Consider the following 12,256-nt stretch of genomic DNA (forward strand, 5'->3'; position numbering starts at 1 on the left):
TTGTGCATCTCCTGCTCTGCTACCAAACATAATATAGTAGGTTTTGTCAGTGTTAAGCGTAAGTTTATTGGCTGTCATCCAAGTCGATATTTTGATCAGCTCCTCATTCACAGTGGTGTTGAGGGTGGCAAGATTAGGGTGAGAGATGACATAAGTCGTGTCGTCAGCAAAGAGAATGGGTTTCAGGTGTTGGGATACGTTTGGAAGGTCATTGATGTATATGAGGAAGAGCAGGGGACCAAGGACACTTCCCTGCGGAACTCCAGTATCAAGTGGCCGTGTTGCTGATGCCGTGTCTTTAATGGTGACATACTGATACCTATTAGTAATGTAAGATTTGAAATAAGCAAGCGCATGGTCTCTTATACCGTAATGATCAAGTTTGTGGAGTAGGATGTCGTGGTCTACTGTGTCAAAAGCTTTTCTTAGGTCAATAAAAATTCCTAGTGGATATTCCTTATTTTCCAATGCTGTGTAAAGCAGATCTAGCATTTTTATGATTGCATCATTAGTGCTTTTATTTTTCCTGAATCCAAATTGGCAGGGGTTGAGTATGTTTTGAGCCGTTATAAATGAATACAGTCTCCTGTGCACGAGTTTCTCAAAGATTTTGGATAGCAATGGTAAGTTAGATATTGGCCTATAGTTGTTTAAGTCTGTAGGATCACCACCTTTATGTATTGGTGTAACCCTTGCCATCTTGATAGGATGGATAATGAGAGCCTTCAAAACTAGGGATGCCAAGCCCATGATGATCCTCTTCAAATCACTTGTTCTTTCTAGGCTGGAATATTGCTGTACACTAAAGGCCCCTTTCAAGGCAGGCGAAATTGGAGACCTGGAGAATATACAGATAACTTTCAAGGCACGTATAAGTACAATAAAGCACCTAAATTATTGAGAATGGTTTAAATCCCTTGATTGGTACTCTCTGGAATACAGGCGAAAAAGATACATGATAATATACACTTGGGAAAATCCTAGAGGGTTTAGTCCCAAATCTACACACGAAAATCGCTCCCTACGAAAGCAAAAGACTTGTCAAGAGATGCAACATCTCCCTCAATAAAAAGCAGGGGCTCTACGAGTACACTAATAGAAAACACAGTAAGTGTCAGGGGACCAATACTGTTCAACTGCCTCCCAGCATACATAAAGGGGATTACCAATAGACCCCTGGCTGTCTTCAAGAAAGCACTGGACAGGCACCTCAAGTCAGTACCTGACCAACCGGGCTGTGGCTTGTACTTCGGTTTACATGCGACCAGCAGTAACAGGTCTGGTTGATCAGGTCCTGATCAACCACGAGGCCTGGTCACGGACTGGGCCGCGAAGGCGTTGACCCATGAAACTCCCTCCAAGCATTTATAGAGAAGCGCTAAGTCTGTAGGAATCATGCAGTGACTGAGGGAATGCGAGGTCGTCAAGTATAATCCAAGGAAGGGAAGAGTAGGTCTAATTCCTTAGATTAAAAGGTCCTTATCAGCTTCTAGCAACTTTCCTTGAGGAAAGCTGCAGTACTGTCCAGGAAAGAATGACTTAAAATCCGAGTGAAAATTGAGAAAGGAACAAAGGTTTCCTTGGGAAATAGGAACGGCAGTAAGTGTTCCCAGTTAGGTTAGGTGGTTCCCACGCCTGACAGGTAGAACAAGAAGCCCAGCCTCCACATACGTCAATAACCGGCGTCCCAGAGCAACTATGGAAATTCACAAAGCGGAAAAGTAGTGAGGTGTTCCAGTTCATTGTAGCGACTCCGACTTTGATTCATGTTTTTTTTTTTTTTTTTGCATCCATATTTTACGTTTTATGTATTCTCTTCCGAGTCACAGGCAGGTTAGCCAATACGTAAATGCTAATGTCCACACACTACACTTCTCCTTTTCCCGGGTATATTCTATAGTCTAGAAAAAAAGCATATTGCACTCTCGAAACTTCGTCTCGATAAGTAGTACTCCGGCAATTGCAATTTGTGTCAATTATATTCAGACTTCCAGGACCGAGGCTCATACCACACAAGCCGTCGCAGCTCTTACAAGCAATAAATTAAATAAATCATTATGTTTGTCATCAGTGAGTTATCCTAGGTTATTTTTTTCATCAGTTACTAAATTAGTTCATGGTTGAAATTTAAACTTATGCACTAAACCTAAAAATAAATAATTAATAATAGCATTACGCCCCGAGCGACTGCCAAACGGTTAAGAATATGATGAGAACAATCATCCAGGTGAGAGACTGATGTCCAGGAGCATGACAAAATTGATGAATTAGCTACACAAGCATTAAATAAAAAGAATGTTGAAATCAAGTCTGGTTTTTCAAAAAGAAGCTTCCGAAACACTGTGGAACAGTACAGATAGGAACTAGCAGATCTATTATCCATCATAACCTGGAGTTTACCTGGAGAGAGTTCCGGGGGTCAACGCCCCCGCGGCCCGGTCTGTGACCAGGCCTCCTGGTGGATCAGAGCCTGATCAACCAGGCTGTTGCTGCTGGCTGCACGCAAACCAACGTACGAGCCACAGCCCGGCTGGTCAGGAACCGACTTTAGGTGCTTGTCCAGTGCCAGCTTGAAGACTGCCAGGGGTCTGTTGGTAATCCCCCTTACGTATGCTGGGAGGCAGTTGATCAGTCTCGGGCCCCTGACACTTATTGTATGGTCTCTTAACGTGCTAGTGACACCCCTGCTTTTCATTGGGGGGATGTTGCATCGTCTGCCAAGTCTTTTGCTTTCGTAGTGAGTGATTTTCGTGTGCAAGTTCGGTACTAGTCCCTCTAGGATTTTCCAGGTGTATATAATCATGTATCTCTCCCGCCTGCGTTCCAGGGAATACAGGTTCAGGAACCTCAAGCGCTCCCAGTAATTGAGGTGTTTTATCTCCGTTATGCGCGCCGTGAAGGTTCTCTGTACATTTTCTAGGTCAGCAATTTCACCTGCCTTGAAAGGTGCTGTTAGTGTGCAGCAATATTCCAGCCTAGATAGAACAAGTGACCTGAAGAGTGTCATCATGGGCTTGGTCTCCCTAGTTTTGAAGGTTCTCATTATCCATCCTGTCATTTTTCTAGCAGATGCGATTGATGCAATGTTATGGTCCTTGAAGGTGAGATCCTCCGACATGATCACTCCCAGGTCTTTGACGTTGGTGTTTCGCTCTATTTTGTGGCCAGAATTTGTTTTGTACTCTGATGAAGATTTAATTTCCTCGTGTTTACCATATCTGAGTAATTGAAATTTCTCATCGTTGAACTTGATATTGTTTTCTGCAGCCCACTGAAAGATTCGGTTGATGTCCGCCTGGAGCCTTGCAGTGTCTGCAATGGAAGACACTGTCATGCAGATTCGGGTGTCATCTGCAAAGGAAGACACGGTGCTGTGGCTGACATCCTTGTCTATGTCGGATATGAGGATGAGGAACAAGATGGGAGCGAGTACTGTGCCTTGTGGAACAGAGCTTTTCACCGTAGCTGCCTCGGACTTTACTCTGTTGACGACTACTCTCTGTGTTCTGGTTAGGTAATGAAATGTGTCAGGTCAAACATGTCTATGGAGAAAGTAACAATGTCAACAGATTGCAATATGTTGTTACTGCTAGAGTAAGACTAGGTTATAAGTATTTCTGACTAGTTTGTATGGAGATGTTAATGTCATAATATACGTAGTGTATGGACAAAGACAGGGCCATACACTCAAATTCAAACTTCCAAACATCTAACTTTTCGGAGACACCTCCATGCAAACCTTACATGATATGACAAAACCCCTCATTGCTAATGATAAGATATCTGAATCTGAAATCTTGTGGTTGTATCCACATTTCACATAGACTACATACAGATTGCAACCCAGCTATGACAAATGCTTTTTATTAATAGTAATAAGAAACCATTTTTTAAGACTATATTCCTTACTGTACTGTGTACGACAGCTATATGAAGTAACTGAAAAATATGAAATAATTAGCATTTCTTTTTAGTAATGAAACAGTGATCAGTAGGGTTTGACAAAGACCCACTGTGATCTCTGTAATTCCGTCTTTTAGCACTTACTACTCACAGGATGAGCTGCGGGTGTACGATAAAATAGCCTCTCAGATAGCACAACTTACCTAACTGTACAACAGGCAGAGTACAATGACGGCAGTCATTTAGGGAAGAGACTGATATGCCCAGCAGGCAAAATATGATGATGGCAGTCATCCAGAGGGAGAGAATGATATACCCAGCTGGCAGAGTATGCTGATGACAATAATCCAGGGAAGAGAATGATATGCACAGCAGGCAGAGTATGATGATGACAACCATCCAATGGAAAGAATGATGTACAGGCAAGGTTTGAGGAGGACAAGCATTCATGGGAGACAATGATAGGTCTAGCAGGCAGACTGTGATGATGACAGGCGTCCAGGGAGAGAAGGATGAGTACAACAGAGTACGATGAGGACAAGCCTCTAGGTACACGCCTAGGTAATCTAATGATATCTTAGTTGATACTGCTCTCCCCAAGGGCGATGCCCTTATTCCTGGTGAGGGCACCATCTGGTTCATAGTCGATTTATAGGGTATTACACTCGTCTTACCGTTTAACATAAACTGAATAAGATTACGCTCATTCTACTTTTTAAGTTCTCCCTGATGTGAAGTAGTAACATGTTATAGGTACAGACTTGTGCCCAACTCATAATACATAAGATAAGATAAGATTTCGTTCGGATTTTTAACCCCGGAGGGTTAGCCACCCCGGATAACCCAAGAAAGTCAGTGCGTCATCGAGGACTGTATCTTATTTCCACTGGGGTCCTCAATCTTGTCCCCCAGGATGCGACCCACACCAGTCGACTAACACAAAGGTACCTATTTGCTGCTAGGTGAACAGGACAACAGGTGTAAGGAAACGTGTCGAAATGTTACCACCCGTGTGTGAAGCGGGACCTTTAGCCACCAGGCCACCGGGCCACAGGCCACATGACCTGTGGACAAAAAATATCACACAGACTATTTGAGCTGATGGCTGTGAAAACTTGTTTTCACCATTCTTACAGGATTCATTACATTTGTAACTTGTGAGTTCATTACCTTTGTACCTAGTTCAGCTATCAAAACTTTGGGGGCCCAGTCCCTGGACCCATTACGTACCTCTGTAATCTGTAAATACCTTTGTAACTTGTCATGATTGTGACCAGACCTACCTGGAGTTTATTACCTTTGTAAATTGTGAGTTCATTACCTTTGTAAATTGTGAGTTCATTACCTCTGTAACTTGCTCAGCTATCAAAACTTTGGAGTCCAGTCCCTGGACCAATTATGTACCTCTGTAATCTTTTGACTACCGCACACAGGATGGGTATGGGGTGCATAATAAACATATTAAACTCATGATCATATACATAAATTCGTGAAAAAAGAAATAAAAAATATTTCATGCTACCGAAAAATAGTGCTAAACTCTGGCAATATTGTAATGCAAATCTCATTTCTCCACGATATTTCTAAAGCGAATAATCGTAGGTACAACATTGGACATGACGTCAAAGGCCATGTAGTTTTTACATATCTATTGAATTTTTGGTAATTTTTTGTTTACCGATTTTACATTTTTGTATGTATTGTCTCTAAAAGTAATGAAAAACATTATTTGGCATCATTACTAAGGGGGTTAAACTTGGCCGTGGCATGGAGGAGATGAGATGTTTTCTAAATTACCGTTCAGTAAGCGAGCTAAAAATGACGTATATTTATGCTATTTTTAACATTTTCCTTATTCCATTTACTAAACGTTTTGCAAATATGATTAACGAGAACAGTAAGTAGCATATAAACGTAATACAGACAGCCACAGTAGAAAAACCGACAAGTATACTTTATATCAAGGCTCCCCAGTGACAATAAATCACTTTGTATGACTTTTTTTTTTTGGAGGGGGGTTATCCTAGGTAATCTACACATATGCTGCTACGTGTGAAAATTTATGTAACTGTATTTATATGTACCTATACCTGAATAAACTTAGTAAACATCTCAGACAGCCGGGTTCACTATGGTGCTTCAGAAGGCCCGTTTAAATACGGTGCTTCAGTAGGCCGGATTCACTACGGTGCTTTAGGAGACTGGGCTAAATACGGCTGGGTTCAGTACAGTGCTTCAGGAGGAGACCGGGTTCAGTACGGTATTTCAGGAGACCGGGTTCAGTACGGTATTTCCAGAGTGGTGGCCCCTCAGCTCTACAACAAGAAAATGCGACACCGGGCTGGTCTCTTGGCTGCTGTATATCACAGATTTAACCAGTGTCGCTTTTTCTCACCACAGTTCCGCAGGATCTTCGACATGTCATTGCAGAAAGTTGTAGTGACTCACGAGAGTGAGACACCCACGGTGTGTCTCTCATTTAGGTATAAGGAAGACAGATTAAAGGTAGACAGAATTTTCAATCTGCAAAGGTCCACTCAGGAAGACCTGGGTAATATATTGACCAGGATAAGTGGAAATATACAGAAAATTGCCTTCAAGAAGAACAAGAAGAGCAGTATTGATATTGAAGAGATTCCTGTGAAAATGTTAAGATTAGATAATGAGGGAATAGTATCAGAAGATACGACTTGTTATGACTCATTTGTTGGCAGTTATAATAATCATAAATTATTAATAGGAGACAATCATTATATCATTGATCTTAACCCACCTATTATAAAGTCAATGGATTTACCCAAGAACATGATGGCTGGTTTTCCCGTTTATCCAAATAAATTCGAGACTGTATATGCAGAAAAGGAACATTGTGTTTTCAGGTGGTTTAAGAGTGATCTAAAATTTGAGACTGAAAAAGTTGCCAAGGCAAATCTTAATAAAATCAAGTGGATTGAGGTGAACGTTGGAGTTGCTTGTATGACAACAAGTGAAGACGTTGGTAGGCTGCTAAAGGTAAACTTCAGTTATATATTTCTGTACACTTCATACATTACTCTTCAATATAATACTCCAAAAGTCACCTTGCAGAGCAGGGATAGCATGTTAGGCTCTTTAGGTTGAGTCCTAGGCAGAGAGAGAAGGAAGGGCAAGTTTCCTTATACCTGCACACCTTAAGCTAAGTTGTCTATCGTCATAAAAAAAATAGGTATCACAATAGGTATCACATAAAAGACCTGAGAGTGATCATATCAGAAGATCTTACCTTCAAGTCGCATCTGCTAGAAAAATGACAGGATGTATAATGAGAGCCTTCAAAACTAGGGGTGCCAAGCTTGTTCTATCTAGGCTGGAATGTTGCTGCACACTAACAGCACCTTTCAAGGCAGGTCAAACTGCTGACCTAGAAAATGTACAGAGAACCTTCACGCCATGCATAACTGCGATAAAACACCTCAGTTACTGGGAATACTTGAAGTTCCTCAACCTGTATTCCCTGCAATGCAGGCAGGAGAGATACATGATCATATACACTTGGAAAATCCTGAAGGGATTAGTACCAAATTTGCACACAAAAATCACTCCCTATGAAAGCAAAAGACTCGGCAGATGATACAACATCCCCCAAATGAAAAGCAGGGGTGCCACTAGCATGATAAGAGACAACACAATAAGTGTCAGGGACCCAAGACTGTTCAACTGCCTCCCAGCATACATAAGGGGAAATACCAATAGACCCCTGGCTGTCTTCAAGCAGGCACTGGACAAGCACCCAAAGTCAGTACCTGACCAGCCGGGCTGTGGTTCATACGACTTGACTCACGAAATCGTGGCTAATGCGATGGTCTGGAGTTTCGAGACTCTCTGACCGCGGGTTCAATCCCGGCCGGGGTATGGTTTGTGGTTCATACGTCGGTTTACGTGCGGCCAACAGTAACAGCCTGGTTGATCAGGCCCTGATTCACCGTGAGTCCTGGTCACGGACCGGGCTGCAGGGGCACTGACCCCCGGAACCCTCTCCAGGTATATTCCAGGTATACATATTGCAGTGTATCATCCACATAGGTTTAATGCAATTTCACCAGTGTTACCAAGTTGTCGATTGGTCAGGAAAACTCTCCATTGTTTTCCTTCTCGCACAGAGTGCCACACATACACTATACATACTGCACTGGGGTAACTGTAGCGATCTCTCAAAATTTTCTATCATGTTAATGCTATTATGTTTTTAAATGATAAATTCTTTTTAAATTTTGTGTGATAGTATTGTTTGTTGTGTGTATAATACTTGCTATTGTGAAAGATTTTGTTCTTTTAGAAAAATTTTGGCTTGTCACTGTTAACCCTCAAGGGAGGTTACTTGATGATGGTGAGATCCTCTTGATCTAAGGAATTGGAACTGTTTTCTCCATTCTTTGTTAAAATCTGAATGCCTTCAATTCCCCAAGGCACTGTATGACCCTTATGGGTTTAGCACTCCTTCCATGAATATTCATTAATAATAATAATAATAATAATAATAATAATAATAATAATAATCATTTTTGTTGTTAGTGTTTATGGTTGTATATACCCCTACAAGTCTCCCACACTCTTACAACTCTCTCCTACACACTTACAAATCTCTCCCACACCATTACAAGTCTCCCACACTCCCACAACTCTTTTCCACACCCCTACAAGTCTCCCACATCCCACAACTCTCCCACACTCCTACAGATCTCTCCCACACTCCTACAGATCTCTCCCACACCCCTACAACTCCCTCCCACACCCCTACAACTCCCTCCCACACCCCAACAACTCCCTCCCACACCCCTTCAGCTCTCTCCCACACCCCTACAACTCTCTCCCACACCCCTAGAACTCTCGTCCACACCCCTACACTCACACAACTCTCACCCCCCACACCCTTGCAACTCCCACATCCCCACAACTCCCTCCCACACCCCTACAACTCTCTCCTACACTCCTACAACTCTCTCCCACACCCCTGCAACTCCTCTCACACCCCTACAACTTTCTCCTACACCCCTACAACTCACCCACTCAATTATAACACCCCACACTCCCACACCCTCACAACTCCCACAACTCTCTCTCACACTCCTACAACTCCCACACCCCTACAGTTCCCTCCCACACCCCTACAGTTCTCTCTCACACCCCTACAGTTCTCTCTCACACCCCTACAGTTCCCTCTCACACCCCTACAGTTCCCTCCCACACCCTTACAATTCACTCCCACACTCCTGAAATTCCCTCCCACACCCCTACAACTCCCATAAAACCTACTCCCACACCCCCTTAACTATTATGTCCCCTTAAGTTCCATACCACCACAACTCATACCCACTTCCCAGGAACTCACTCCCACACCCCACAACTCACTTCCACTCCCCCATAACTCCCACACCCCCATAACTCACTTCCACTTCCCCACAGCTCACTCCCACAATCTCATATCTCATTACCATCCTCCACAACTTACCCCACAACTCAGTCTTTCACCCCCACTACTTAGTCCCTCACCCTCTCAACTCATTCCCACACCTGTTGTGGTCAGAGTAGTATACTGTTGTTGCAGTTGTTATGTCTGAATAGTTCCTTGTTGCTTGTGAAGATCAAATCCAGTGTATTTTTATTTCTAGTGGTATCAGTTATCTGTTGGTTCAATACAAACTTTTCATAAAACCTCTTTAGTTCCCTGGCATGTACCTTCCAGGTGCCAGATCAACCAGGCTGTGATGGATATGTGGGCCAGCAGGCTGTCAGCAGCAACAGCCTGGTTGACCAGGCAAGTGCCAGATGAACCTGGCCCAAGGCCAGTCTCTGAGAGTAGAAAGGCTAATGAGTCTCATCAAAGGTATATCAAAGGCACCTCCCACAACTCATTCTCTGACTCCCACAACTCATTCCTTCACCACCATAACTCACTGCCACACTCCAACAACTCATTCTCACACCCCCCATAACTCAATCCCTCGCCTCAACAATTTATTCCTACACATCATCAGCTCATTCCCACACCCACAGTGCATCTTTCCACATCCATACAACTCACACACAGCTCACTCCCAACTCACTCCCAGCTCACTCCCAACTCACTCCCAGCTCACTTCCTTACCCCCATTACACCTACACCCCATGAACTCACTATATCATTGTACTACCAATTTTTAAAGGGGTGGACAGGTAAGCCAACAGAAGGTGTCAGTCAGTTGACCAAATGCTCATGTAGTGGGTCATCATATGATTAAAACCTGTGTCAAGAAACACTTGTCCTGTTTCTTGACAAATTTTCCCTAACCTAACTCACTGGTGGCTGAAAACATTTTCTCAATAAAACGCCATGAACTGCAAGTTGTGTCTTATTAATATACAAACTCACCTCTCCATCTCCACAACTCATTCCCATCCCACAACCTTCAACTCCCTCAGCCTTTTAACTCTTAACCCCTTCAGGGTCCAAGGCCAAAATGTGAAGTGGTGCCCCAGTGTCCAAGAATTTAAAAAAAAAAAATTAGTTATTTTTTCTTATGAAATGCTTGAGAATCTTTTTGTGAAGGTAATAAAACAAAAGGTATGAAATTTGATGGAAAATTGACAAAATTATGCTCTCGCGAATTTTGATGTGTCAGCGATATTTACGAATCGGCGATTTTGCAGACTTTGACTCCCATTTTAGGCCAATTACATTATTCCAGTTGACCAAATTCTTAGCTATTTCACTAGTATTACTTCTATTCTATCGATTGAGCACAAGAAATCGCCAAGTCAACTGTTTCAACTACAAGATAAAGTGATTGGAAGTTGGTAATTTGGCCAATTTAACACAAAGTTTAAAATATTCCAATTTCAAAATAGGGTCCAGAATAAACAATGTAGGTATTCCTGGCACTAAACTAACATTTCCTCTGTTCATTAGTTACGTTTTGAGGCTTTACAAATAGATTCCATTTTGATTTTTTATTCACATGAATTTGTATTCACACCAAAAATAGAAGATTTACTGTTATGCAATATTGTAATAATTGTATAAATATCATCACCACATTTGTGAATGTATATTAGATCCACGAGCTGGCGTGTATTAGATGTGTGAGGCCGTTTGTTTACTCTTGAACATCAGCAAAAATTTAACATTTCCGCTACTTTGAGCTCATTTTCAAGCCATTTCCAGTGCTAAAACCAATCAAAATCATCTCTATTTCTGTAATATGTCTTCCATTCTATCAAATGAGACCAAGAAATCGCAAATACAACTACAAAACCATACGAAAAAACACTGCAAAGTCGCTGTTTTAATTGAAAATCATGGTCTCATTTTTTTTTCTCTCATTATACACAGTGTGCTGCAGGATTTGTTTTATGTGGTGCACACATACCACATAGATGTATTCTCTCATATCTAGTCCCAAATGTACCACTCACAGTTTATCAGAGTGAGCTGAGCTCATGACGTAGATCTACGGTTTGGACCCTGAACGTAAAGCCGTAGATCTACGGGATGGACCCTGAAAGGGTTAAACTGTCCAAATGTAGATCTACGCTTTTTCAACATTTGAAAGTATGTAAAAAACGTAGAACTTCTTTTTGTTTTTTTTTATTTGAAAACGTGTAAAAAAAACTTTGATCGATGTTTTTTTGTTATATTTGAAAATATGTAAAAAAACGTAGATCTACTTTTGGAGCACTACCCATGTGAACATAGATCTGTTTGGACAGTTTAAGGGTTAAATCAATCATGCAATCACATAGATGCAAAACTCATATCACATTTGTATAATAAATCCAAACCTCTTAAGCTTGGTTGACCAGAGTAGCACTAGATAAGCCTGGCCTATAGCCTGGTCTGTAGCCAGGCTACAAGAATAAGAAAGCTTTTGAAATCAGCCACAGGCGTATCACAGGTATGGTACACTGTCAGCTTCACAGGACACTATTATAAAAAAAAATAATAATTTAGGATTTTGTTATTCTTGAATGCCAGTTCTTTCAAGAAATTTGTAGGCTTTACTCTCCAAACCATAAATGCAACAACAAAAATGAAGAAAAAAATATTTAAGTTTGTATTCAAAGGTGACACTATAATCATTAGGATTATAGGCTTTAGAAAAGAGATGTGTTTTCACTTGAGACCTGAAAGCATGAACAGATTCCTGACTCTCACCAGACACTGTTGAACAATCTAGGAGCTACATAAGAAATGGTTCTTTCTGCAAATGATTTCTTCCAACAGCATGAGGACCAATCAGTCTAAAAGGGTTTATGGCAATTCATTAAAACTTTCCCAAGCCCAGTGTGAAAGGTAGAAGTAAATCAGCAAGATACTTGGGTTCATTAAAATTAATAG

General features: G+C 41.6%; 1 protein-coding gene across 1 annotated transcript in view; it reads left to right on the forward strand.

The window, feature by feature from the left end:
- Nucleotides 1-6,180: 6,180 nt before the first annotated feature.
- Nucleotides 6,181-12,256, forward strand: part of LOC128695549 (2',5'-phosphodiesterase 12) — a 56,194-nt gene continuing 50,118 nt past the window's right edge. The window contains exon 1 of the mRNA XM_070093173.1: nucleotides 6,181-6,915. Within this exon, the coding sequence (XP_069949274.1) occupies nucleotides 6,232-6,915 (684 nt within the window). The 5' untranslated portion in view covers nucleotides 6,181-6,231. The remainder of the gene's footprint in view (nucleotides 6,916-12,256) is intronic.

Source organism: Cherax quadricarinatus, chromosome 42 (assembly GCF_038502225.1).
Source record: "Cherax quadricarinatus isolate ZL_2023a chromosome 42, ASM3850222v1, whole genome shotgun sequence".
In the NCBI taxonomy this organism is placed as follows: Eukaryota; Metazoa; Arthropoda; class Malacostraca; order Decapoda; family Parastacidae; genus Cherax; species Cherax quadricarinatus.